This window comes from Salvelinus sp. IW2-2015, linkage group LG16, assembly GCF_002910315.2.
Source record: "Salvelinus sp. IW2-2015 linkage group LG16, ASM291031v2, whole genome shotgun sequence".
Lineage (NCBI taxonomy): Eukaryota > Metazoa > Chordata > Actinopteri > Salmoniformes > Salmonidae > Salvelinus > Salvelinus sp. IW2-2015.
Window position 1 is genome coordinate 34,817,099 of NC_036856.1, and position 12,707 is coordinate 34,829,805.

Genomic DNA, 12,707 nt, shown 5'->3' on the forward strand with positions numbered 1-12,707 from the left:
CCAGGAACACATCGACAACAGCCACCCCCGAAGCAGCGTTATCCATGCAGAGCAAGGGGGCACAACTACTCCAAGTCTCAGAGCGAGTGACGTTTGAAACGCTATTAGCGCGCACCCCGCTAACTAGCTAGCCATTTCACATCGGTTACACCAGCCTAATCTCGGGAGTTGATAGGCTTGAAGTCATAAACAGCGCAATGCTTGAAGCACAGCGAAGAGCTGCTGGCAAAACGGCACAAAGTGCTGTTTGAATGAATGCTTACGAGCATGCTGGTGCCTACCGTCGCTCAGTCAGACTGCTCTATCAAATCATAGACTTAATTATAACATAATAACACACAGAAATACGAGCCTTAGGTCATTAATATGGTCGAATCCGGAAACTATCATCTCGAAAACAAGACATTTATTCTTTCAGTGGAAATACGGACCGTTCCGTATTTATCCAACGGTGGCATCCTAAATATTCCTGTTACATTGCACAACCTTCAATGTTATGTCATAATTACATAAAATTCTGGCAAATTAGGGGCCCAAACTGTTGCATATACACTGACTCTGCGTGCAATGAACGCAAGAGAAGTGACACAATTTCACCTGGTTTATATTGCCTGCTAACCTGGATTTCTTTTAGCTAAATATGCAGGTTTAAAATATATACTTCTGTTTATTGATTTTAAGAAAGGCATTGATGTTATGGTTAGGTACACATTGGAGCAACGATACGCATCGATTATATGCAACGCAGGACACGCTAGATAAACTAGTAATATTATCAACCATGTGTAGTTAACTAGTGATTATGTTGATTGATTGTTTTTATAAGATACGTTTAATGCTAGCTAGCACTTACCTTGGCTTCTACTGCATTCACGTAACAGGCAGGCTCCTCGTGGAGTGCAATGTAATCAGGTGGTTAGAGCGTTGGACTAGTAACTGTAAGGTTGCAAATTTGAACCCCCGAGCTGACAAGGTAAAAATCTGTCGTTCTGCCCCTGAATGAGAGGCAGTTAACCCACCGTTCCTAGGCCGTCATTGAAAATAAGAATGTGTTCTTAACTGACTTGCCTAGTTAAATAAAGATTAAATAAAGGTGTAAAAAAAACAACAACAAAAAACAACCAAATCGGTGTCCAAAAATACCGATTTCCGATTGTTATGAAAACTTGAAATCGGCCCTAATTAATCGGCCATTCCGATTAATCGGTCYACCTCTACTTTGGACCATGGCAAATGAAGAGAAGTGCCTGGTTTCCTACAGCTAGTGTGTCACTGTGGGCCTTATGTCATGTTAGCACCAGACTGTCTGTTAGGGGGGATGTCACAGTGAGTGCTTGTCTCGCCACATGAAAACATATCCAGTGTGATGGTTGAGCTGCTGCTAGCACTGTGAAATAAGGACACAGAGACAGAGATATTCATGCTTTGTTTTTTAATCACTTCATAGAAAAAGTATTTTCTGATATTTTAACACAATATACAATATTATACCATACATTGTGTGAAACATTTAATATGTCCGCTGCGACTGTAACGCGTTAGGTAGGTATTCAAAAGACATGTAAAAAAAAAAAAAAAAAAAACATCTCTCATGCAGATAGTGCCAAGCGTGGCTAACCATTTGGACACAACTCGGACCAAAATGTTTAACATAGATTAACAATGTTATACTGGTGACAAATTTGAATTTCAAAACTGCTAACACGTTTTGGTCAAATCAAAATAGTTCACAATAGCACAATCAATTACAAGAAGATCACATTTTTGTAACGATTCATCACGTTCAGCTCAGAGATATTGTAGCATGCCACCAATAATCCCCTTGAACTACTTTACATGGAAGGACGTGTAAAGGAGCAGACACTCTGTCTGTCTGTTGTTATTCCTTAATTCTGTCGAACCAGTGGATCTGAACCCCAAATCAGCAATCTGCATTGAAACTGTTGCACAGAGGAGCATGGATTAGTCACTACTAGAAGCTGCTGAGAGGAGAACGTCTCGGTGTGGACTAGTGACAGACTACAGTATCAAAGCTTCTCCACAGCTTATCATAGCTATACCCAGGCCTCTGTTGTTTAACATGTCCTCTATGCGTTGTAAACCTACAGGTTGTGAATATGTCTCTTTAGCTGCTGCTCAGGGCACTCAAACATTTGTGCGAATATATATTGACTTATTATATAATAAAAAAAACAAATAGAGGATATAAAAAGACTCCGACGCAGAGCCCTGTACATGTTAGACACCACCCCTTCCAGGTAATGCAAGTGCATATAAATTAAAATAGATTCACACTGACTGAAACAGTATTCTTATGTACAGTACAACTGAATGTAATGAATACACTGTTATAAACAGCAAAGGACCAGCTTGAGCTCTAGTGACAGACAATAAGAGGAGTCATGTTGAGCCTAGGTGACAAAGACTAACATGCATACACACACGTACTCTCACAGTCATATTTTATGACGCACGCACGCACGCACGCACGCACGCACGCACGCACGCACGCACGCACGCACGCACGCACGCACGCACGCACGCACGCACGCACGCACGCACGCACACACGCACGCACGCACGCACGCACGCACGCACACACACACGCACGCACGCGCGCACGTACGCGCACACACACACACACACACACACACACACACACACACACACACACACACACACGATTACCATGTAAGCCTGCTGGAGTGAGTGAGGTTATAGACAATAAGGTAGTTGAAGTACCTTTGAGTATGTCAGTAAACCGAAGTGAATAATGGAGAATAGGTCATAGATGCTGAATAGGCCGTCATGAAAACCAGCCATGGAGGCCTGTAAGGGACAATCTGTCTTGCAGACCGCCTGTAGTTGACGGTCTTAATGCTGACCCACAGTGACAGTGAACTACACTGTCCGGGGCCCTTTGGTTTGGTGTCTCTGTCACATCATCTCTAGATAACCTACTACTGTGGGTCATCATCCTCTTGTTCTCAACAATAAGTKTTTTTCACCTCGGGTTTGGGGTTTGCAGCAGACATTCAACAGTTTCTACGTGCCGAATCTAATCTGAGGATTAAATCTAACGGACCAAATCCTGATAAACTTCCCGTCCGGCCAGGAAATGTGATACAGTTAGTGGGAAGGGAAGATTAAGGTCAATGGGTAGTAGCAGAACTTCATTCCCTTTTATTAGGTGGATGAATAAATAGCTGAACTGTATAAACCATATGAATAATTATAGTGCAGCTGACTTCTAGACATGCAGCCGCCCGGCCACCTTTCATCATCTGGACCGGTCCTGATTCTACAGGGACAGGGGGTCCTCCCTTASTTATATTGTTACATTATCAGAACCAGTTAGGTTCTGGAATCTTTGGTCTAGTAGGAGTAATAGACGACAGCAGGATACCTCGAGAGGAAGCTGGAAATAGCCTTCCAACTGCATGTGATAAGAAACTTTGCTTTGGCTGCCAAGTGCTATTTCTGTCTATGATGTTGACATTTGTTTGGAGTCTGAACGATATCAGGATTTGATCCATGAGGGAGATTGTGGGGAAGCAGGTTAGATGTCAGAATGTTGTGTAACTGTTTTCTGGCGTTAGAGTGAACATCTATCTGTCTACCATTTGTCTACAGTGAGGTCTGACAATCTAGACATGTAACACGAATGTGTACATTGTGTACATTTAATTTTCATATAGAAACATAGATTTTGTACATGGATTAAGATGACAGAATGTGTATTTCTTATTATGGGAAAACGTGTTTTTAGCATTTGATGAGTATGTCCAGGAATTGTTTGTCTAAGTTAGTTAGGATTTCTTCTATTGCCCAATACTAGTAGGAAGACCGTTCTCTTTGTCTGAGATATAAAAGGATTTTGCTCTTGAGCTTTCGAAAAAACGAAACAAAAAAAAACATTCATACTAAAGTGTGTTCAATAAATAAAAAAAACTATTCAAAAGATAATAGTAAAAAGGCACACAAAAGTCCTCTGACAAATGATACAAGAAAAAAGTGACCATATTTTTTTCTCTCTGTATAAACTCATGTCCATCAATCAGTAGATCATAAGCTACCTCATGACATCCCATTTCAGTAAAAAAGTCACAAGGTACAAAACTTCTCTCAGTAGTAGTGTCGACATTTCAGATGCCAGTCGGGATGGAAAAACAACCATTTCCCAGATTGGCCCAAGTCCTTCATTTAATTTCCTCAGAGGACTTTCCGTCCTTCAGGCCCAAAATGTTCGCAGCATTTTTCCTGAGAACTCTGTAGCCGCCCCACTGAAACTGTCCCTCTGTTGCCGGCTCCTAACGCAAGTGCAAGGATGGGGGGGTTGAAACTGACGCCCCATGCGAGCTCAAACTAAGACCCCCGTGGGCTTGTTAAAAAGCACAGCTGCAGGATTTCTCCTGTTTAAAACATTAAACCAACCACCATTGCGGTGCAGCAGAGCCCATTAAGTGTCTGTGGGTGATGCATCGTGGGTAATTATCGCTATGGATGACGTGGGCTCCATGGATTCCTCGGGGTCCTGACAGTCAAAGTAGTCAACCGGAGACCGAGACGACTCCCCCAAAACATCCTCTTCCTCCTCCTCATCCCCCTGGCTCTGTTCATCTTTCTCTGTACCCTCAGAGTCCTCCTCCTCCAGGGTGAGTTCAAACTGGAACTTGTCTCCCGCCTGGCCCCCTTCACCTCCACCCTGCTCCCGCTGCTCTGTGGCCCAGGGAGGAGAGGGGCTCTGGGGAATCATGCTCTGGTACCAGTTCCTGTTGTCCTCCAGAGTGTCCAGGATGTCCTGAGCGTCAGGGTGCACCAGGTCAGCCCACGTCTCCCACAGAGGGTGGACGATGTAGTCTATGAAACCCACCTGGAGAGAGGGAGGGAAAGGGAACAGTGGTGAGTCAGGAGTCAGAGTGTGTATGTGTGTGTGTGTGTGTATATATGTGTGTCTCTGTATGTCCCGTATCATACCTGGCTTTTCTCTACTGAGGCAGTGTGTTTGTCACACATGGGGCTGATCTCCATGCCTCTCTCCCTCTCCCTGTCTCCCTGGTGGAAGAACTCCTCCATGATGCGGTCGGTCCACTGACGGTACAGCTCCAGAGACTTGGTAGGGTTACTCAGGTCAGCACAGTGAACCATGTTCCTCAGCACCTGATGGAGAGAGGGAGGGAGAGAAGAAGGTGAGAGTGATATGGAGTGGTAGGAGAGAAAGAGAGATGAAGAAAGACGGCTAGAGAATGAATGAACAGGGTTGAAGAAGAGAGCAGGAGGAGACAGGTGAAAATGGAGTGAAGGAGCAGAGGTCATACCACAATCCAAACCATGTTACTAAGTCTAGATGATGATGATGAAGATAAACCCACCTGTATTCTGTCGGTGTAGTTGTCCAGCAGCAGGACCCCAGAGCTGGTCACCTTCTTGGTCTCCACCATGGTCTTCAGGTCAGCTAACAGACTCATGTGCTTGGACATGTCAGTGGCCAGAACCATTTCGATGACCATCTTCCTCAGACTCTGCCTCTGCTTCTTGGTCAGGCTCTGGAAGATGTCACAGTTGTCCTCCTGCAGCAGCTTGAAGCCCACAGCTAGATGGTGGTTCTCTAACACGGACTCATCGTTGTACATCAGGGCTAGCTCAGAGTCTGAGGGAGACAACAGACAATGAATCAGTCACTTGTTCAACACAGTTGATGAATATGGATATCTATACAGTATCTATAGATAATTCTCATATATCTATTCTATACATTATTCACATAACAGTAAAAGGTGTAAGAGAAAGACTCACTGGTATTGATGAGGAACTGGTTGGACACCCCCGGGTGGTCCACATCATGAATTGCTGCAGCAAAGATGGCCGCCAAGATCTCTAGATCGCTGAAGACCGCCTATGTGAGAGAGAGGGTCCAGGGTTAAGAATTTCTCAAGAGAAACAGTCAAAGAACAGAACAGCTACAGGGAACAGCTAATCCCAGTGCAGCCCACTCCCATTGATTCCCATGGCTAGGGTTGCTATCGCTAACAGCCAACATAGTGTAAACACTAGTCAGAGCTAGATGAGTGCTGGCCTACATTAGCGAAATGACTATCTTATGCTATCCATGTCTCTGTCTCTCTATAGGCACCCATACATAGCGGTTTGACACTGGCTGTAAGAGCAGGGCTATAAACATGATGGAAGGAGGGAGGGACGGATGGGGGGACTGTAAAAACGGAGGAGAGCGGCTGGTGACATGCTGAGAGCTAGGTCACGCTGTTAGACTACGTCATTGATGAGGTTCCACTGTATATATATAGAACCACAGAGAATGGAGCTGTGAGAACAAACAAAATGGGGTGAGGGAGGGAGGGGGGCAAGGAGAGAGGGAGGAATAGGGGATAACTTTTGGTTTCCGTCTAAAGACTGAGGGAAAATGACTTAGGGAGAATGCGATTGAAAACCCTGGGGAAGACTTACAGTACCATAAGATTCAAGGGTTGGGGTGAGAGTAAGGACAGTGCACTAAGGTGGAGTTCTATTAGCTCAGATGGGTGATAGGTACGGTAATGAGTTGGATAGGTGAGTAATGTTGGGTGTGATAAGGGGTAGTAATGGTAGGTGTGGGATAAGGGTGAGGTAATGGTATGGGTGTGGGATAGGGTGAGTAATGGTTGGTGTGGATAAGTGGTGAGTAATGGTAGGTGTGATAAGTGGATAGTAGTGTTAGGAGTAATGTGGTTGAAGGTGAGGTAATGTTTGGGTGGGATAAGGGTGAGGTAATGTATGGGTGTGGGATAAGGGTGAGAGTAATGGTGGGTGTGGATAAGGGTGAGGTAATGGTTGGTGTGTGGGATAAGGGTGAGGTAATGATGGGTGGGATAAATGGTGATGGTAATGTTAGTGTGGAGATAAGGGTAGGTAATAGTTGGGTGTGGATAGGTGAGGTAACTGGTGGTGTTATTAAGGTGACGATACTGTGAGGCGGTGGGATAGCGGTGAGGTAATTAGGGTAGAGGTGTAGGATACAGGGTGATAAAGGGTAGAGTGTGTGATAAGGGTCAGGCAATGATAGGCGTCGGTATATGGGTGAGGTAATGTGTGTGTGGGATAAGGTGAGTAATGGTAGGGTGTGGTATAGGTGAGGTATAGTAGGGTGTGGTAAATGGTGAGAATGTAGGATGTGGTATAAGGTGAGGTATTGGTAGGGTGTGGTATAAGGTGAGGTAATGGTAGGTGTGGTATAAGGTGAGGTAATGGTAGGTGTGGTATAAGGTAGGTATTGGTAGGTGTAGGTATAAAGGGTGTGTATAAGGGAGGTAATGGTAGGGTGTGGTAAAGGTGAGGTATGGTAGATGTGGTTACGGTGAAGTAATGGTAGGGTGTGGTATACGGGTGAGGTAATGTTAGGGTGTGGTAAAAGGGTGAGGTAATGGTAGGGTGTGGGGGATGTGTGAAGAAAAGAAAAGTCTAGTGTCAGCCACTTACGTTGAGGTCTGGTGTAGAGAGCAGGATGTGTGTGGACTGGGGTTAGGGGTTAGGTAACTTACATCGAGGGCTGGTGTAGAGAGCAGGATGTGTGTGGACTGGGGTTAGGGGTTAGGTAACTTACATCGAGGGCTGGTGTAGAGAGCAGGATGTGTGTGGACTGGGCCACGTCTGCCGCGTGGAGGCTGTTGTGGTAGGCCACGTCTCCATGGTAGTGGTCCTCCAGGGTCATCATGTACGCCACAAACGTCTCCGTCGGGATCTTAAATGTCTTCAGCAGGTCTCTCTCCTACAGGGGACACGAGGATATGAGTCAGTACTGTTTTCGGTACAAAACGTACAGCTGTAACATGTTGTGTGTGTGCGTGTGCGCGCCTGGCATGCATATGTGTGCATGTGGGTGTGTGTGCGCGTGTGTAGGAGCCAGTTATAACGTACCTGGAAGATGGCGTACATGATACAAGTGAGCGGTCTATGTTCGGAGTACTCGGACACGGTAAAGATGTTCAACCCCCACTTATTCAGATCCTCCAGTTCCTTGGAGAGCATGTCCTCCTTGTCCGTCTTGACCCCGAAACGTGAGATGGAGGAGTTGGAGAGGCAGGGTCCATAAGAGACCTTCTTCACTCCAGTGATCTGAGTCATCAGCTGTTGCTGCTTCTTCCTCTCCCGACCAGCCTTCTCCTTGGGCGTCACAGATGGCATGTCCATGTCGTTCTGTTTGTCTGAGGGGGGAGAGGACATCTCTTTGGGTTAGGACACTCCATGCCATTGTGTTTGACAGACCACAGAGAGAAGAGAGGATGAAGGTTTGATGGCCCATTCAGTTTAGTAATGTCATTACAATGAACTCTAACTGTGCTGCTGTGTAGACAGTGAAGCCTCTCATAGCTGAACTAACCTGTCTCTCTCCACTGAGGGTAATTCAATTACCACTGTCACTCTACCCCTATCTCTCTCTCTCTCTCGCTCTCGCTCCCTCTCTCCCTCTCTGTCCCTCTCTTTCCCTCTCACTCCCTCTCTCTCTCCCTCTCCCTCTGTCCCTCTCACTCCCTCTCACTCCCTCTCTCTCCCTCTCTCTCCCTCTCTCTCCCTCTCTCTCCCTCTCTCCTCCTTCAGTCATAATAGACAATGGGTGATTAAGCATGCTGTAACATGTGATGCATGGGAAACAGGGGAAGAGCAATAAACTGGCACAGTAATTCATTATCACCATCATTATCACCATCATTATCACCACTGAGACAATGTCTACTAGCTTCTCAGACATGCCACTGAACCCACTCTCCCATTCCCTTACACACACAATGGACCAGCACTCTGTGAATGGAAGGGACAGTTGGTTTGGCCATTGAAATAGAATGCATTTTTTTATGGGTTTTATAAGGACCCTCACATAAAAAAGGTAACCTGGATTTATAAGCACACAGCAGACACTTCCTCCATAAAGGTTAGAGTGTGTGTTAATTAGAGTGTGTGTTTATTAGAGTGTGTTGCTGATGAAGCTGTATTGTTTGACATGTGGCTGTACGTCTGTCTGTCTGTCTGTCTGTCTGTCTGTCTGTCTGTCTGTCTGTCTGTCTGTCTGTCTGTCTGTCTGTCAGGAAGTGGTTTTGCCAATTCAAAATGTTCTATGCAGGTGGAGTGTTAATGTGACCTTGATTCCCTGAGGCCCAGACTAGACTGTCATGTCTCTCTCCTCTCCATGGGTTGGGTTAAATGTAGAAGATGCATTTCAGTTGAATGCATTCAGTTGTACAACTGACTAGGTATCCTCTCTTTCCCTTCCCTTCTCTTTCCTTTCCCTCTCTTTCTCTCTCTTCTATCTCTCTCTCTCTCCATTTCTCTCACGTTTATTCTGCTGAAATTCTGAATTACCTCCAGCCTGCTCTATATGCTCTCAGTGAAACCCAAATGCCAGAAAGAGAAAGAGAGAGAGAGAGAAAGAGAGATGGAGAGAGAGAGATGGAGAGAGAGTGTGTGGGTGGATTTGGGCTTTTAAAATTCCCTTAATGAGTTATGCCTGGCTGTTACCGTGGTAGCAAGTCGGAAAGAGCCAGTTCAGCCAGGGTGTTATGGGATGAGTGGAATGAACAGCTGTGGAGGAGAGGAGCCCTTGCACGTGAATGGGCCTCACACACACACCATCATCCCCAACCCACAGTCCCTTAGGGATGAGCTGCCCAATAGGATGCACGCACATATAAAGGGTTCAACTCTCTCTCCAACAAGGCATCCTAGGATGACCTTACAAAAACTATGTGGGTGGAAAATGGAGAGGGAAACTTGAAAATGGCAGCCATAAATGTCAACAATGTTATCTCCTTGCCTTGTTTTTCTAAACAATGAGCTTGATATTGCTGTAACATAATTAGAAATATAATCCCAATCAATGGTCAGTGGTCAGCTCAGGACAAACTATCAGCTGTCTGTTTCCTAATGCTTTCTCTGCATCTCTTTCCCATATTAATGTGTAGCCAACCAGCTGCAGCAAACCACTCCTACTGCTCGGTCCCACAGGGAACTATGGAGCGGTAGAGTGATAGAAACTCCCATCTCCCATCTGTGTCTGATCTACGCACTAACTTCCTCAGGCATGGAGCGATGGAGAGAGGAAGGGGGGATGGGGTGAAGAAAGACAGAGATACATTAAAAGGGATATGAGTCACCGAATGGGAGGCTCAGTTATCTGTGAGGGGATTCCACCGTACCCCCACCTCACCTCTACTGCGTAATACCAGTCTCTCCATCTCTCTCCATCTCCCCCCTCCCTATCACAATCTCTCTCCCCCATCTTCTAGCTCAGACCCTGCAGTGGGAGACTAGAGGGGACTAGATTCAGATGGCAGTGCATCACACATGGTACAGTACATACGCAGGTAGATAGCAGGCCACGGGCATCCATATGGTCTGTTCTTCTACCTGCCTCTGTCCTTCCTCCTCTCCCACACATATATTATGTCCCAAATGGCCCCCTATTCCCTATGTAGTGCACTACTTTTACCAGGGTCCATAGGGCCAGCCCATAGGGTTCTGATCAACAGTAGTGCACTATATAGTGAATAGGGTACCATTTGGGATGCACACAGAGAGTCACGACTGGAGCCCCCCCCCCCCCCCCCCCCTCTCTCTCTCTATCCACTGGCTCTGATGTGGCCTAACAAGCTCACCTGTCAATCAACCAGTAGCAGAGGCACCTCACTAAGAAGTGTGTAGCCAGCCAACCACCTCAAAGCTTCGAGCTTTTCCTATCTGGTTTTGTTTTAATGGGCCTTGGGAGTGATGGATGAATACTAACAAGAGGTAATGGTGCATGGTTTTACAGTACACCCCCGCAACAAGCATCCAGACTCAGACAAAATGGAGGGAGAATCCCACACACACACACACTGCGGTATACTGTATACACACATGTGTGAGATATAAGATATGAGTATTTGTGCGTACAAGTGTGGGTGTATGAAAGTGTGTTCGATTGATTGTGTGTGCATGATTGATCTTTATCAGTCTATAAGAAGTGTGTGGGAACAGTCACGCATCAAAAGCAATGGATTTACCTAGAGTGTGTGTGTGTGTGTGTGTGTGTGTGTGTGTGTGTGTGTGTGTGTGTGTGTGTGTGTGTGTGTGTGTGTGTGTGTGTGTGTGTGTGTGTGTGTGTGTGTGTGTGTGTGTGTGTGTGTGTGTGTGTGTGTGTGTGTGTGTGTGTGTGTGTGTGTGTGTGTGTGTGTGTGTGTGTGTGTGTGTGTGTGTGTGTGTGTGTGTGTGAGATCAGGTCTTTACCCATAAAGGTGTTGGAGATGAACTCGGACACCTGGTTACCGGAGCGACTCATCTCTGAGAGGTGTGTCAGCTCCCGGTTCAACATTCTCTTGAACTGGAAAAGAAGATACAGAGGAGAGGGGGAAAACGTCAGCATCCTGGAAACTACTGGAAAACCTGGAAGACATTATGGTGCAGGAGAATACTGTGGAAAAGCACAGTCACTGGGGAATATGTATGCTCATTCGAGCTTTATACAAACAAACAAAATCTCCAAACAAATCTCTAAACATTACACACAATCAGTACAAAAGGGATTTGGAAAATAAATGTTTTATTGTTTTCATATCAACAAATCAAATCCCTCCAGGATAATATTCTGCAGTGCAGATTCCATCTGGTCATTATCACATTCATGGTTTCTGGTTCATATTGCAAGAGGAAAACCTGCAGATCTGCAGTGTATTATACAGCCTATGAGAAAACCATGCATACAACACAGCTGTAGGGAAGCACCGCCACTGCAGCAACAGTAGCACCGTCTGTGTGTCAGAGAGAGAGATTCCTAGCCCCATCCACAGCACTATTGTGTTCTGCAAAGATGCAACCAAGATGGAGCCTCTGCTCAGCTCCATAACATCAGACCACCTAGGACCAAACAACCACCACACTGCATAGAACACAACCACACAGCTTTAGGTTTACACCCTCCAAAACATCACCACAATACTATAACAGCTCAAACACCAAAACCAGAAGGTAAATATAATGTCATGGCATGTTATCCTGAGGAGCTACGTCAGCTAACAATACAATACACACCTTAATGTAACCCCAAGACACAGACAGCAGGTAGTTAGCTTCAGGCATTTTGGAGCCCGTTTTCCCCTCCCTACAGGACAGAGAGCCAGCAGCAACAGCCGCAGAACTACTGTAATCCAGCGTGGTAAAATAGAGAGAGGCAGATGAACGGGATTCCTTTAGTGCTAAAAAGAATCCTCCTCTTCTCTCCTCTTCTCTGCTCCCTTGGCTTTCTGGCTCAACGGATAATAGAACAGCTAGTTAAAGATGGCTGGTCGCTCTCTCTCTCAGCAGAAGTCTCAGTGAGGCTCTCCATGTCTAGGTAAGAGGATACCAAATACCAATACCAAAGAAGAGAAGGGAGCAGACTGTAGCTGTAGTCAGGGTTAGTGGTTACGTCCTAGGCTAGGAGATCCACAGAACTGGGCTGCAGCTGGAGCTATGAGCTAGATTTGGAGCTGAGAGAGGCTCTGAGCACTGATGAATAATAGACAAGAAGGGGAGGAGGGAAGAAATACTGGGATGGAGAGAGGAGGAGGAGAGAGAAAAGGTAAAGCACTGCGATGCTCATCTGACTGGAGGGGGGTTCCTCCACTGTATTAATCTGACTGGAGGGGGGTTCCTCCACTGTATTAATCTGACTGGAGGGGGGTTCCTCCACTGTATTAATCTGA

At 45.9% G+C, this 12,707-nt stretch overlaps 1 protein-coding gene across 1 annotated transcript in view; it reads right to left on the reverse strand.

Moving 5' to 3' along the window:
- Positions 1 to 1,415: 1,415 nt before the first annotated feature.
- Positions 1,416 to 12,707, reverse strand: part of pde4ba (phosphodiesterase 4B, cAMP-specific a) — a 316,345-nt gene continuing 305,053 nt past the window's right edge. The window contains 7 exon segments of the mRNA XM_024004404.3: positions 1,416 to 4,873; positions 4,978 to 5,160; positions 5,373 to 5,650; positions 5,797 to 5,896; positions 7,598 to 7,762; positions 7,912 to 8,198; positions 11,254 to 11,347. Coding sequence (XP_023860172.2) covers positions 4,460 to 4,873; positions 4,978 to 5,160; positions 5,373 to 5,650; positions 5,797 to 5,896; positions 7,598 to 7,762; positions 7,912 to 8,198; positions 11,254 to 11,347 — 1,521 coding nt within the window. The 3' untranslated portion in view covers positions 1,416 to 4,459.